The sequence below is a fragment of the Empidonax traillii genome, unplaced genomic scaffold, assembly GCF_003031625.1.
Source record: "Empidonax traillii isolate 1590-97213 ecotype Southwest subspecies unplaced genomic scaffold, ASM303162v1 scaffold348:size657943, whole genome shotgun sequence".
Taxonomy (NCBI): domain Eukaryota; kingdom Metazoa; phylum Chordata; class Aves; order Passeriformes; family Tyrannidae; genus Empidonax; species Empidonax traillii.
Window position 1 is genome coordinate 471,494 of NW_020955541.1, and position 16,225 is coordinate 487,718.

The window sequence follows — 16,225 nt, forward strand, 5'->3', positions numbered from 1 at the left end:
TCATTAGGTGCAAAACAACATTGATGTATTGCTTTTCAAATTAGTGTTGAAAAATTTCTTGTGGTGAAATTAATCCTGTCTGTATTTGTCCTTTGGTGTGTTTCAAATATCTAAAGTAAGACTTGTCTATTGTCTGTAGAGAAACCCTGGACCACTACCTCTACCACTACCAGACTGGATGCCTGGCTTTTAAGGCTGAGAGAAACCCTAACGTTGCAATGAGGAACGTTTTCCTCATTTAAATTTTTTAATTGTTTTATGCCACAATTTAGTAAACACCTTAAAGCATCAGAAGGCATATAACTCTCATATGTGTGCTGTTAAGCACCTTTATTTCAGAGACTGATGCACTGTTTTGATCCTGCTATAGAAAACACTGAGTGATTTTCTGTCAAAGGCACTCCAGGAATAAAAAACATTTCACTATATTCAATTAATTGTTTAAATATAAATTTATTAATCCACTTGTACATAATTTAATAGTGAGCTTGCAATGGAAAGTCAGACACAACAATGTGTTTGGTGAGAAATGAAGAAAAAATCCTAATGGGCTCATTGCATAATTCTAAAATAGTGTCCAGAAATAAATTTCTTTTACTACATTTAGCATTGCTTATGCTGGTTGATGGGGCTGATGTGTTCTGATTAATGGAGACAAATAACATTTGACATGAACTACTAAACCTCTTGGTTTTTAAATTTCCTAATGAAACTTTACATAGTCATGATCTGAGGTGAGAGCGCAGGTGAGAGAATATGGTTCCACATTTCTGACAACTCATTGATCTATTTCAGAACCTCTCACTACTGTGAAGAACTTGGTAGTTTATGACCCAACCACCAGTACTCTGAATGTTCGATGGGATCATGCAGAAGGAAGTCCTCGCCAGTATAAAGTGTTTTATGGACCTACGGCTGGAGGTGCTGAAGAAATGGTAAATTCTTCATGTGGATCTCACTAATTGCCTAGCTACAGCTCATGGTGCTGGTCAGAGAAATGCTGCTGAGTGAAGTGGGTCTTGTTTGCCTATGCACTGGCTTTTTTTCTGTTCGTGGCTACCCTGGAGAAAACCCACAGCACCTCTCTGAAGTTCAGTTACTCCCATATGTATTATAGATGTTTGATTTTATATAGTAGACCATTAGAAATTAGTTCTTGGCACACACAGGTTTTTGTTTGTTTATTCTTAGGGCAGTGTGTGTGAATGCAAAGCTGACTTCAGGGTGTACAAAAGATGCTAAAGTTAGCAGAACTTATTTCTATCCATTTTAACTGCTAAAAATTATGTAACTGTAGACAGTCAGCTGCAATGATATTTGTGAAAGCAGAAAAATCCACATTCTAATCTCCTGAAATTACTTAACTGCTAAAGAGCTAAAAAAATCATGGAAATAGGAACCCTTGTTCCAGACTGTGAAATATTATTTCCCAATTGTGTTTCTTTTTCTACATCTGTGCAATTTAATGTGCCCATAAGATAAGTGGTACATGAATTGCCACCGTTTTAATAGCATCTAGAGTGCTACTGATGACAAATATGCTTAAATGCAGTGCAGTTTTATTTTCTAACGTAAGCTGCTCATGACAAGAAGTGATGAGCATGTTGTGGTGTAACATAAAGTGTTGATTTTTTTTTTTTTTTATTTAGAAAGTGACCTCTTAGTGCCTCTGAGACGCGAAATAGTAGTCATTAAAGAGATAACTGTAGATTCTGCTACTATTATTAGCAGAACAGGATCTGGACCTAAAAGTGAAGAGAGCTGTAAGGGATTGTAAAATAGAGGATAGAACTTAATAATTTTTCTTAGGTCTGAGACAGAACCTTTTTGAAAATTAATTCCAGTAGATACCATGAACCCTGTTACTTTAAGCTTCACCTTTTATAGTTATTATCACATCCAGTCTGGAAGTGAGATCGGTAGAGCATTAATAGAGAAACAAAAAAGTTTACACTTTTTTTACATATTTATGTAAGTGCCCCTACCTTTGTTTTTAAATTTGTAGACCACAGTACCAGGAAACACAAACTATGTCATCCTAAGGACTCTTGAACCCAACACACCTTACACTGTAACTGTGGTTCCAGTTTTCCCAGAGGGGGATGGTGGACGTGTCTCTGACACTGGAAGAACTTGTAAGTAAAACAGCCTTTTTCAGAAAAATGTTAGGATTTTTTTGTGAGTAGCTCCCGTCATTAGAAATTGATTTTACATCAGAAGTGGAATTTTATTTTCCCCAAAGCTAAAACACAAAAAAAACATAAATGCAAAAACTGTTTACCACCTTGGTTATGGTTGTAGCTCTGTAACTTAGTTTTCTTTGCTTGTTCATGTGGAGGCTTTCAGTCCATTTATCTCAGGCAAGCTCAGCTCCTAAGTTGTGAATTTACTGTTTATTTCACGGAATAGTAAAATTTCAGTTGTAGTGCCAGTAGCAATACTGGTGAACAAACACCAAATATTGGTCTTAATCCATGATAATGTCCATACCATGTACTTAAAATTTCCTGGGAAGTTTGAACTCCTAATGTCAGCATGAGCTAAAATGTGTAGTTTGTGTCTACTTTTCAAGCATGTCTGATCAACAACAGAATAACAAAGTGTTACGATCATACTTTCAATTTGCGGTATAAACATGTACTTAACTGCCTGGCATGGAGGTTTGGAAAGACTAATCACTGAGATTCTTAAATTTGTAGGAGCTAACAAAAGTAATGTGTTTATCTTGAGCTGATGTGCTTTTCATCTTCCTTTGAGCTTTGTTGTAAATTCAAGTAGAAATATAACCTAAATAAGCAACTTTGTAAAACTCAAATTATCCTTGGTCTAGTGGAGAGAGGAACACCAAGAAATGTTCACGTTTATAATCCCACGCCGAACAGCATGAATGTCCGTTGGGAATCTGCTCCAGGTCCAGTACAGCAATATAGAATTAATTACGCTCCACTGACTGGCCCAAGGCCATCAGAATCTGTAAGTAATTTAGTTTTTATACCATTTGTCAAAAGTGTGTGGAGAATATTGCTTCCTTCAATGTGTGTAAAAAAATAAACTAATAAACTCAGGCCAACTACCTGCCCAGGAGTGTCTCTGCTGAAAACATGTCTATAGGAGTTTAGTCCATTGTAAATAAAGGCTTTATTTGGTGAAATGAGAGACATAAGAAATATGACTCTCCTATTTAAAACTGCATATTGAAAATGGAGTATCCCTTACATATTGCAGGTAAAGATGAGTTAAATGAAACCTTTTTTTGGTTTTTCTCTTTTTTTTTTTTTTTTTTTTAAGAGAGAAGGAAATAACAAATATTTATTAAGAAATGTTTAATTATGAAACCAGATGCCAAGTTTATGTGATTTTACCACTAAACCATTTCCTTACCCTAAATCACTGGTGTTTAAGTAGGTCTTGATGAACAGTGAAATCTGGATATGCGTAAAAATTTACCCTTCAGATGTGAAGACTGCTTGGATAAGTGCAGTTTTGAAGCTTTGACTATGAATGTACAAAAAATGTACACCTATATTGTACATGTACAGATGAATATGCTTTTATGTAGGGAAATTTGAGAATTTTTAATGTCCTTTATATGTTAATAAGCTGTGACAGACTTTACTTTTTTAGTTTTTCTTCCTGCATGTTTCTTATTTTTTTCTGAACTATTTTAATATAAAATGTAAAAAATAACAATTCTGTTTGCAGTGAGAGCTCCTTATGTATTTGTCGTTTCCTTTTTCCCACCTGCTATTGAATTATTATTTGGTTATTTTAAATTTACATTACTTTTCCTGGATGTGTGCGGCGTGTTCATGTTTCCAATTTTTCTGTATTTCATTCAAATTGTTTTCTAAAAAGACGTGGTATAAACTGAAGCTTTATTTATATGGTTGCCTTTTGTTTCTATTTTAGATTGTGGTGCCAGGCAGCACTCGTGATGTGATTCTGGAGCGCTTGACTCCTGACACTGCTTACTCAATAAATGTTATAGCTCTGTATGCAGACGGAGAGGGAAATCCAAGCCAAGCACAGGGAAGAACATGTAAGAGGCAGTCAGTACTTGTGTTGTGAAATATGTGTCAAAATTGATATTTGAAGAATTTATAAGGTCAGTTACAGTCACAAATAATATAAGCCATGAGGGAACTTTTGCTATGTTGCCTGTCAGTTGTGGTACATGTATGATCCCCGATGTAATTTTCACTTGTGAAAGAAGCTTGATGTGAATTCTTAGGAGTTTAAAGGCTGATCTTAAAAATTCAGTTACAGATAAATAACAATTTGTCTTTTGGAAAAAAAAAAAAGCACATTAAGATAGGTAAAATTAGTTGTCAAAAAAAAAAAGTGCTTCATGTTCTGTGTCTGACATGGTAATGCATGTTTCAGCCTGCCCAGATGTTTGGTTTTTTGTTGGAGATACTTAAATACCAAAACCTCTTTGTTACAATTTAGCTTGTGAGATTTTGATTGGCTTACACTTAGCTTCTTTAAAATTTGTTTTAGAAATAACGTGCACAGAAACTGTCAATGGCAATTATAGGTCACCTCTTTTTTGCTGCTTCTGTGCTTTCTCTGTTAAATCCCCATATTCAAAACAACTTGCAGATGTGACAGAGTATAGTTATACTTGTCTGCAGGAGTCTGGCAAGCAGAATGTATGTAAGTGCTCACTTTGCACATCTTCTTGATGTTCACTCCCCTCCATACTGCTCCAGTTTCTCCAGTTAGGCCTTATTTCTGTTTAAGACCTTCAGGCACTGCTGTATTATCATTGACTTTATCTACCTGTGTATATTTATTCAGGGTTTCAGGAAGGGCCCTCAGCTTCAGGGCAACTTTTGAACTGATGAGGGTGACACTGAACTAGAAGCATCATGTCCCATACAACCTTCTGTGTGTTCCTTCTTTAGTGCCTCGCAGTGGTCCAAGGAATGTGAGAGTGTTTGATGAGACTACCAACAGCCTCTCTGTACAATGGGATCATGCTGATGGACCAGTTCAGCAATACAGAATCATTTATTCACCCACTGTGGGAGACCCTATCGATGAATACGTAAGTTCTCTAATTCCTTAGTAAGCACTGAGATGTTCTCAGTTGATTCTTTAGGCTACAAAGACACTTGTTCTATGTGTTGTACATTTCTCAGGCTATATGGCTTCTTTGGTCATTGTCAATGCTGAGAAGCCCTGGTTTGTATGAAATGGGTTTATATTGATGAAGTTGCAGAACATATATGGTTTAATGATCAAATTTGTGTGTAAAATAATCTTAAATATGTTACTTGTGCATTAATCAGAAGATTCTGAGCAGAATCTGCTTCCTGGCATTTAATTTAAATGTGATACAATGAATAGCCATCTATTACTTCACACTCTGTTCATTATGAAGTCAGTGTGCTAAGATACAAAATAAACATAAGTCTGCATTTTATAAATTGAACAGAGTTGGCAAAGTCTAATAAGAAAACAATGGTAACTTTGATTCAGCATCTAACTTGCTGTTGTAAGTTTAGGTATGAATTTTAAGTGTTTGTGTTTCATTTCCTGCAGCTTAATGATACTGCAAGTTACAGTCTGAAACTTATATAATTCACAGAGTATTTATAGCAAAGGTAAACTCAGATCCTATAGAAGTCAGTGGCAGAATTCCTGCTGACTGCCACCAGCCAAAATGTAACATGTCTAGAATGCTATTTAAATGCTGTTATTGATTGTATATTATTATATAGTGCATGCTGAAAATTCACTGTTTGAAAACTCCCTACTGGACCTGCTAATCAGGACACACATATTTATCAACACATACCTTCTTTGCAGAAAACACTGGAAAATTCATAAAAACAGCAAGTCTCAAACAAGTGGAAACGCTGGCTGGGACATGCTTTTGAGATAGATTCCTCAAGTTACTTTCCGTAGTTTCGGTGTTTTATAGCAGCTTTATGGAGCAAAACTACCTTTGGGATTAGAACTTCATTTTCATTAGAATGCAGCAATAGTGTATGGCTTCACCAGGAAGTTGAGATTCAGGGATACATAATAGGGATGATTTTATATATCAAAGTATTTAGATCTTCCTTCTCAGACTTACTTGTTCCTGCCAAGAAAGTGATATCCAAAAGAAGGCAATGAAAAGGTAGAGATGAAACTAATGAGTAGTGGAAATAACTTTGACTTTCACCCCCATTTTATGACCTTTTCCCTCTCATTTTTATGTCTCCAAACACATCATCATGACTTCTTCCTTTCTATGAGGGAACAGTACTGAAATCTTGGTAGAAAACTGCAGCACCTCAGTCTGATGTGAGGATTGGAATTGAAGAGTCAATTTGGTTTATCTTTCTGTGCTGACCACAGTGTTTTGTAATTTGAAATAACAAATAATAGTAGTTGTTTATAGGTTATAACCCTTAATATATCCTGAATGAATTTTTCTACAGTGGACATAAAAAAAAATTGTGCCGAATGTCAAAACAAGTTTTGGGTTCTAGTAACTGTCACTGCTGATCAGTTACAAGACTGTGAGTGTGTTTACCTGTGTTTCTTTTGTGTTTTAGACAACAGTTCCTGGGATAAGAAATAATGTGATACTACAACCACTACAGTCAGATACGCCCTATAAAATTACTGTTGTCGCTGTGTACGAAGATGGAGATGGTGGACAACTGACTGGAAATGGCAGAACTGGTAACTAGTTTTCATATTGTGTATTCTTTTTTAAATTTAGGACATATTCCTTGAGCACTCCAATATTGTTAAGGTTTCATTGTTGATTAGGTTTCTCATGTGATTGTTACCTAGAGTAACAATGTGAATTTCTAGAGGTTGAAAAACAGTAATTAGTCTAATTAGAGTGGTTTTCTTTCTTTTTAGTTGGTCTGCTTCCTCCTCAAAATATGTATATAACTGATGAATGGTATACACGATTCAGAGTTTCCTGGGATCCTTCACCATCCCCTGTTCTTGGCTACAAAATTGTATACAAACCTGTGGGTAAGAAAACCTATTCATTCTAAGTATACCAGTTTCAGAACAGCAAATAGCTAATGGCAGATCAGAGTAGCAATCACATGTATCTTGAAATTTTGTGCTAAATGATCTGTTTATTTCCTTTGTGTACTGTTTTTCCTGAAAGCTTAAGTCTTATTATTGGTGTTTTGTAAGAAACAGAAACTGTCAAACAGTTTCATACACTGAATTGTATAGTTAAAATTTGATACAATGACCTGACTTGATTTTCATCTCTTTAATACCTCTTGTCCTTCTAAGGGTATGAACTGGTGTGTGTGAGATGAGTATTGGATAGGTAGTTAGGTGTTAATGGCCTTCAGAACCTTTGTTTTATATGACAGTCAAGAAATATACATACCTTTCTAGAAGTTAAACACAAAAAATTGCATAATAGTCTGTAAAGCTATGTTTATGTTCTGTTTGCAACATTCTAATATGCTGAAATATAAGAACTCAGTATGCTTTGTTTTAGATAAAATTAGATCAACATTTACTGACATTTAAGAGATGGAAAATGGTTTTGTAGCTCATGTAGTCATGATTCCTTCTCTCTATATATATATTTAATGCTTCCTTTCAATCCAAGGTTCGAATGAGCCCATGGAGGTTTTTGTGGGAGAAGTGACTTCCTACACCTTGCATAATCTGTCTCCTAGCACTACTTATGATGTGAATGTTTATGCCCAGTATGATTCTGGAATGAGTATACCCCTGACAGATCAAGGCACTACATGTAAGTCAGAGTCATTTTGTTATGCTAGATATATAACCTGATCTGAGATAACATAGATTAAGAGAAGATTTTTAAGGCACGTTGTTAGAAAGCCTGATTATCTTCTCATGCAGAATACTTATCATCTGTCCGTGGTGTAGATCTTAAAAACACTAAGCTTGGAAACAATAATGAAGATAAATGTTTAAGTAATGATTCGATGATATAAAATTTTCTAGTCTACTTCCTAAAATTTTATTAAGCTCTAGTTGGAGTCAATTTTTAAGTCTCCAGGTTACTACAAAACCTAACCATGCTAAGCAGATCTAGTCTTTTTCCTACTCTGCTTTTCCTTCACAGGAATGTCCAGTGATTGAAACTTTAGCACTTTAAAATGAGATAATTGTAATGATGGCCTTGAAAAATTCTAAAAATTTTCTCAGTTAAGATGAATCAATTATCCTGAGTTTTGTTGGCTTAGTACAATCTTTTCATACTGCCAAATATACGAGTCAGACTTTCATTTTTGGAAATTTCTTATTACAAAAAGAAATCAACTTACTTCATGTGAATACTCATAAAATGGTCTGTTACCCAACTGGAACTGCTCTTTCTTTCTGTGAGGATTTTTAAAAATCAAGTTCTGGATCAGCACTGCTAATATAATTTTCATTTTGGTGTTCTTTATCCCTTAAGTGCTATTTTCCAGAGAATAGTTTATCTCCTTTTCTTTTGACAGTATATTTGAATGTCACTGACCTAACAAGTTACAAAGTGGGTTGGGATACTTTCTGTATCAGATGGTCACCTCATCGGTCAGCAACTTCCTACAGGCTGAAGCTAAACCCAGCTGATGGTAAGTGCATTTTATTTTTTGCATTTCCCAGAAACATAATTGTCCTATGACAGCGACACTTCTTTGTCTTTGTGGCAATCGTCCACCATAAGCCATGATACATCTGGTTGAGCTTTAAAGATCTGAACGTAACCTGTTTTTCTCTGGTGGTGAAAAAACTGCAAAGAGGAAGTGCTGCCTATTGTCAAGTGAACCCTCATTAGTGGGAATCTGCTAGTTACCTGGTTTCACATGTAGACTGAAGTGTTACTCTCCAGTATGTTCCAGGGTTCATAATCACCCTGCAGTTTCAGTGGGCCAAGAATAAGACTGCTGTCCCATGGGCTCCAACCTCCCTCTCAGGAGGTCTCTAATTTCTACACTTACTTGTACACATATTGAAAGAGGACTAGAGAGTTCTAACTGTCTCTCCCTTGGGTTTTTTGGACAGGTTCCAGAGGACAGGAAATCACAGTACGTGGATCAGAAACGAGCCACTGTTTTACTGGCCTCTCACCAGACACAGAATACAATGCCACTGTCTTTGTTCAGACCCCTAACCTTGAGGGACCTCCAGTCTCTATGAGGGAGCATACAGGTAGGTGACAGATACTGTGAACTGTAAGTTTTGGCTGTAGAACTTGTCTTGTTTCAGCTGTAGAACTTGTTCTGCTCCTAAATGGCTTTCAATACCACTTTAAGTGATTTTCTTTACTCTTTCTCTCAGTGTTATGTCAAATGGAATTTATAGGGGAAAGAAAAATTTCTATGCTCTTCTTCAAACCACGTATTTCCTAGCACTTGGATGAAAAATAGGTGCATTATCAGAATGCTGTGTTACTGAGCTCCCGTAAAAGTGTTCATTTTAACAATAGTTGTAATCTCATTATTCTTGTAATACAAGAAAGTTTTCCCGGCCAATTATAATTTTTTTACGTTAGTGAGAAGAGATTAGAATTTTTCTGTTGGATAACATAATATATAATCTAGAGTTTTTTCCTTTAATGAAATAATGTATACGAAGTAAAAAAATTGTTATTTCTTTTCAGTCCTCAAACCTACAGAGGCACCGACTCCACCGCCTACACCTCCTCCACCTCCCACAATCCCTCCAGCTCGAGATGGTATGTTTATTCCTAGAATCATTCAGTATTTTTTATGTAGTTGATGCACTACTTCATAATTTAGTTCCGTTTTTCATAACTTTAAATAGATTTAAAACTAGCACAACATTTTAGGGAAATGAAATTCAAAACCTTTCCTAATGCCATTCCTTTGTTCTAGAGCTTTACTAGACTTCAACATTTCCTTGTTTAGAACAGTAAGGTTCAAACATTTGGGTAAAAAAATCATCGATATTTTATAGCTCTGCAGCTCAGCAGACAATTTATGTTTTATGGTAGCTGCTCAAAAAAAAAAAAATTTAAAACATTTGTATTTTATTCTTGAGCTCTTTCTCATTTCTCGAACTTTTCTTTGAAATATTTTAATACATGTTTTTGAGTTTAACGTTAGTCATCTGTCAGGTTGACTTTGTGGTATTAGGCATTTGCTGAATATTGGTCATTCTTGAACTTTCAAATTTTGAAGTAATGATCTTTATTTTATGATGATATGGTTGATGAGTTTAAAGAGTTCCTTTTCTTCGTCTTTCAGTATGCAGAGGTGCCAAAGCAGATATAGTGTTCTTGACTGATGCTTCCTGGAGTATTGGTGATGATAACTTCAACAAAGTAGTGAAATTTGTCTTTAATACAGTAGGAGCCTTTGACTTGATTAATCCTGCTGGAATCCAGGTAGGTTTGTTATTTCAACTGGGTTCATTTTGGAGGGAAGTTGAAGATGAAGCTGAATCACTACAGTCACATCTGATTTTTACTTTCTTTCAGGATGCTGTCTTTTTTTTGGTATTAGATTGTTGTACAGCACATGTACCTATCATGAAAAAGATTGTTCAATTATTTAACGCTTATTAAAACACCACAATAAATATTTCAATGGAGAGAGTTGGTATGAATGTGGAGTTAGGAGGCTGAACACTGTGACATATTCCATTTCAGGTTTCATTTGTGCAGTACAGTGATGAAGCAAAATCTGAATTTAAACTGAATACATTTGATGACAAAGCCCAGGCTCTGGGAGCTCTTCAAAATATTCAGTACAGAGGAGGAAACACAAGGACAGGTAATTTTGGGCTGTAGTTATATTTCCTTAAGATAAAATGTTTTCAGAAACTGCATCATTATCCTAATATTGCGTGGCTGAAGAATTAGGTTTTTCTTTTGTGTTTTAGCTGTTGCCCTTAAAAGGTAAAGTAAGAGATTTCTTCTCTTGTGGATAATATGGATAATTCCTTGTTTATTGTATACTTTGCAGGCAAAGCCCTAACATTTATTAAAGAAAAGGTTTTGACTTGGGAGAGTGGCATGAGACGAGGTGTTCCCAAGGTACTGGTTGTTGTCACAGATGGTCGGTCTCAGGATGAGGTGAGGAAAGCAGCAACAGTCATTCAGCACTCTGGTAAGCAATTCACAGTATCTCACTGTTTCATTTCCATATTGCTTCAATTATCTGGTCATTGTTTAGTCATCCTTTATGGACTCAGAAATGTATGCTGAATATTTGTGAAAAACTCAAAACTGTTGATAGAATTTGCACTCTGTCGAACAGACTTCCTTTCTCTTTCTAAAACTTTCTTTCTGGGGAAGGATGTGGCTTCCCAAAGTCATTCCTCATATGTATCATTTCAAAGATGTGGCTTTTAGTTACTTCTTTCTCTTCTTCATGTGTGAACCCCAGGGATCATTGGGAAGTGTACTGCATTCCAGTGTTTCTGATTTATTAGGCCTGGGGTTTTTTTTTACATTTACCAGTAGGTCTCCAGTTAAAGTGACTGCTTTTGATGGAGCTGGGTCTGAATGGACTCCCTTATTGCCTTTTGAGCTGAAAAGCATCGTGCTTCCTCTTTAGATTTGTTGAATGTGGCTTATGTGAGTGAAATCATCTTTGCATCCCTGCACCCAGAATTTTGCCTTGCAGTGCATGAAACACGTAGAGTCCTGATCCCTGAGCAAAGAGATGTACTTCCTTATTGGAATCACATGCATGTAAACCAGAAGTGGTACTTTTCCCTATCTTTGTGATCTGAAGGGATTAACTCTGTTGAGATGGTTTCTGCAGTGTCCCTGGACAATCTGCTTCAGTGCTTAACTACCCTAGTAGTAGGAGAGCTTTACCTTGCCTTTCACCTGAGTCTTTCTTCAGGCTAGTGAAATTATTGTCTTCATTCACCTAGTTAATCAGGAAAAGAGTTGATCACTGTCCACTGTAACAGGCCTTCATATTTGAAACCTGTTGTCATTTCCTCTTTCTGTCTTCCCTTTTCTAGCCTAAACAAACCCATTTCCTTCAACCTCCTTTTGATAAAGTTTTCCAAACCTCTTATCACTTTAACTCTTCTCACTACTTGCTTTGGTTTTTACACATTTTTAATGTCATGCTGAAAGCTGGACAGAGCATTTCAGCCAAAGCTTCACCGCAGTTGGCTACAGAGGAATAATTGTCTTATTTTTGAAAAATTAAGATGTAAATAAAAATAGCTTTATCATTTGGAATAAATGTGAGTTCTGCTTTCAGCCTTCAACCGGCCCACTGTCTGTGCAGTTTCTCATCAATGAAATTTACACCTGGTGATATGATTGAATTGTAGGGTCTGGATTCTCCTCCTTTGTAGAGGAGCTAAATTTCTAACATTTAGCTAATGTTAGACAGCTAACATTAGCTAAATGTCTAGTCCAAAAGCTAAATGTCTAGCCTAAAGTCATCATGTGGGGTCTTTTTATGGTTAGTGAAGAGAACAACAGATAGGCATCTACAGACAATGACTTTTCCTTGAATTCAGCATTATAGGGAGGTGAGATGAATTGCATTCTGAATCTGCCCATGTCTGTCTAATGAAAATAGAGAAAGACTAGAAAAATAGCCTGGAATTGTTGTTAACTTGGAAAGTAAAAATTGATGAGGTGAATACTACCCTAAGAAAGTGAAAGAGAAACTAAGAAACATGAAATGCAGTAGATGGCAACAGATAGATAACTGGATAACTAGTAGTCTGCACAGAGATTTTGGGTACAGGGCAGATTTAAGATAATGTAGAGCTGAGAGAACTGTACATATTGCATTGAAGAGTGAGGGGACTATGTAGCCAAGGCTGCATGAGATTGGATAATGCCCCAAAAAAATCAAAGAGGAGAATGTTTTGAGAGAAAGATGCAAAAACCAGTCTAAACCTTTCTGAGCTTTGACAGGGATGAAGGGATATCCAGAATGTATGCTCATAGGTAGATCCTGAGAAATCATTGATAGAGATGGTTTGTGAAATATTGACCTGAAAAATGGTAATGTATATTTACTACATTTCAAGTAACAAGTGTTATTTTTACAGGCTTCAGTGTCTTTGTGGTTGGTGTGGCTGATGTAGATTACAATGAGCTGGCCAAGATTGCCAGCAAGCCCAGTGAGCGTCATGTGTTTATTGTTGATGACTTTGATGCCTTTGAAAAGATTCAAGATAACCTTGTCACCTTTGTGTGTGAGACAGCTACCTCAAGTGAGTAGAAGACATTGTTTTTTCTGTTCCCAAATGAATTTTGCTTATATGCTGCTACAATTGAGTTGAGGGTTGACCTTGTGGTGGACACCAGTTGCCCACCAAAGCTGCTCTGTCACTCCCTTCCTCAGCTGGCCAGGGGAGAGAAAATATAGGAAAAGGCTCTGGATCAAGATAAGGGCAGAAGGCAATCACTCATTGGTTAGTGTCATTGGGCAAAACAGACTTGACTGGGGGAAGTTATTAATTTATTGCCAATGGAATCAGAGTAGGATAATGAGACATAAAATCAAGTATTAAAACTCATTCCTTCCACTGCTCCCTTCTTTCTGGGGTTAACTTTATTCCCACTGTTCTCTGTCTCCTCACCCCCAGCAGCCCAGGGGGATAGAGAATGGGAGCTGCCGTCAGCTGATCGCATGTTTTCCCTGTTGCTCCTTCCTCCTCATGGGGAGAACTCCTCACACTCTTCCCCTATTCCAGTGTGGGGTCCCTCCCATGGGAGATAGTTGTCCAAGAACTTGTCAACATGGCTCCTTCCCATCAGCTGCAGTTTATCACAGTGGGTCCCTCATGGTCTCACAAGTTCTGCCAGCAAACCTGCTCCAAGGTGGGCTCCTCTCTCCACGGGGCCACAGGTCTTTCCAGGAACCTATTCCAGCATGGGCTCCTCCAGAGATTGCAAGTAGATATCTGCTCCCCTTGTAGAATTCCATGGGCTGCTGGAGGACAGTCTGAATCATCATAGCCTTCACCACAGGGAAGACCAGGAATGCAGGGGAATCTCTGCTCCAATGCCTGGCAGAGTTGCTTCTCTCACATATTCTCACACCTCTCTCCGGTTGAAGGTTGTGCCATTGCTGCACATACATCTCCCACCCCACCCCATCCCACCCCACCTCCTGCCCCTTGTTAAATCTGTTATCCCCTGGTTGAGACACCACTGCTGATGGGCTTGGCCTTGGACAGTGGCAGGTCCATCTTGGAGCCAGATAGAACTGTTGGATACAGGGTAAGCTTCTGCAGCTTTTCACAGAAATCACTCCTGTAGCTCCCCTGCTAGCAAAACCTTGCCATGTAAACCCAATACAAGTTGCCAACCCATTTAAGGTGCATAAAAAAAAAATCATATAAAAAAGTTATATTTCGTAATACCTGGACATAGCTTAAGGGAGCAAGTTACTTTTTTAAGTAGTGTTGCATTTTATGTAATCTTGTCTTGTATTGCTAAAGTACTGGTAAACAAAAAGAGATTAACAGTCAGTGACAACTTCTGCTCTTGAAGAAGTAGAATGATGCCTGATGTGAACTGCAGGGCACAACAGATCTCTTACTACCGGGACAGGGTTGCCAAAGAGGTACAGCTACAGTGTGTGATGCTGTTGTAAAACTATCTACAGTTCAACTTGAGTTGTTTACTCAAGTGAAATCCTTCTATGGCAAAAATAAGAAATTCTCAGGCTTGTCATGTGCAACTGTGTGCTCTCTAACTGCCTCATCCGCTGGCTCCTGAGGAGCTACATAAATATGCAGTTTTTCCTTGTGAATCTGACAGCTATTATGCAGCTCGACTCATGCCTTAGATATTCATGGAAAGACTGTGTCATTGTCTTCCTTTCTTCTTATGAATTATACTCTTAAAATATTTGTGGTTTCATTTCTTGTTCCATACAATTTATCACAGTAGAAATAGCCTGCTAAAAATGATGTGTAAAGATTTTGACAGCGTATCTACCACAGCGCAGGACACAGTATGACAGATGTAACAGAAGTCAACTCATAATTAACAATAGCATAGACTTCTTGGTAACAAAACTTTCTAAAGTATATATATATATGTTCATATCATGTTAGGTTTTGTAGTTTTGAATTATATTTTGTTTCATGTCTTTCAGCTTGTCCCCTTATTTATTTGGAGGGATACACTTCACCTGGTAAGCAATTGTCTAATATTTTGGCATGAGTTCATTTGTGTCTTGTACAGCTCTACAGTGTTCCTGTTTTTTATTTTCTCTCTGGACTTAAAGGTTTTAAGATGCTGGAATCATACAATCTAACAGAGAAGCATTTTGCTTCCGTACAAGGCGTATCACTGGAATCAGGCTCTTTCCCAAGCTACGTAGCGTATAGACTCCACAAAAATGCCTTTGTCAGCCAGCCAATAAGGTAAGTCAACCTGAAAGACTCATATTTAGGGTGAGCAGATGGGGAAGGATTAACGGAGTTTTTAGATGATAACATTAATGTTTTATGGAAGATGCGTTAATTTGATGTTCTTTTTACTGAACACCAAGACAAAGAATATCTATCATTGCTCTCATTAAATGCTGCTCTATTCCTTCCATTGCAGTCACAGTTCATTAATAATCCAGTTGTTCGTTGTTCTTTGAGATTATGCTTCTTAACCATTCCAGTTGCATATAATCCACAGTTTATACTTAGATGGTTGAACAACACCCTCCTTAGCACAAGAAGCTCTGCATTGCCAGAGAGAAATGGTTTCATTATGGTAGGATTAGCATCACTTCTTTCAGAAGCGTTGTTCCCACTGCAGTAGGCAGCACACTGATGCCACTGATTTAGGGTAGTTTCTCCTCCACTTGACTTGCCTTATTTGGCAAATGGAGCGGAATTTTCAAGTGCCTGTGGTTTTAGAGCTTGGTTATGGATGGATAATATATGGTCATTCTGGCCAACATTTTTTCCACAAAGAACAAAGAGACTTAGTTAGCAGTTAGTTTTACAAAGAGGGGAACAGTACCTCTCTCTTCTCTCTCTCTCTTTTTTTTTTTTTTTTTTTTACATTTGTTTCTCTCCCATTTATTTAAGTAAGTTTCAAAAAGGTTATTCTGGGTCAGAGGAGATGCCTAAAGATAGCCCATTGTTTCTATTAAATTTAAGGAAATTTAGTCTTCTTTTCATAGAAGCCTTTGAAACCTTCTGAAATTCTGCCAGATTGGATAGAGATCAGATCACAAGCACAGGAGCTGAGGTCTGTGAAGAAATAATTTCACTTTGCTGGCCTTCTCAAATCACAGCTTTAAAAGGGGAGAACTTGAGGACT

General features: G+C 37.1%; 1 protein-coding gene across 3 annotated transcripts in view; it reads left to right on the top strand.

The window, feature by feature from the left end:
• COL12A1 (collagen type XII alpha 1 chain) overlaps positions 1-16,225 on the top strand; it is a 99,935-nt gene that overhangs the window by 55,745 nt on the left and 27,965 nt on the right. For all 3 annotated transcript variants that reach the window (XM_027892379.1, XM_027892377.1, XM_027892378.1), the window contains 17 exons: positions 796-935; positions 2,006-2,135; positions 2,831-2,973; positions 3,910-4,039; positions 4,908-5,050; positions 6,552-6,681; positions 6,868-6,987; positions 7,592-7,738; positions 8,457-8,573; positions 9,004-9,150; positions 9,602-9,676; positions 10,209-10,348; positions 10,613-10,736; positions 10,929-11,072; positions 12,997-13,161; positions 15,057-15,095; positions 15,189-15,327. In XM_027892379.1, the coding sequence (XP_027748180.1) occupies positions 796-935; positions 2,006-2,135; positions 2,831-2,973; positions 3,910-4,039; positions 4,908-5,050; positions 6,552-6,681; positions 6,868-6,987; positions 7,592-7,738; positions 8,457-8,573; positions 9,004-9,150; positions 9,602-9,676; positions 10,209-10,348; positions 10,613-10,736; positions 10,929-11,072; positions 12,997-13,161; positions 15,057-15,095; positions 15,189-15,327 (2,173 nt within the window). The remainder of the gene's footprint in view (positions 1-795; positions 936-2,005; positions 2,136-2,830; positions 2,974-3,909; positions 4,040-4,907; positions 5,051-6,551; positions 6,682-6,867; positions 6,988-7,591; positions 7,739-8,456; positions 8,574-9,003; positions 9,151-9,601; positions 9,677-10,208; positions 10,349-10,612; positions 10,737-10,928; positions 11,073-12,996; positions 13,162-15,056; positions 15,096-15,188; positions 15,328-16,225) is intronic.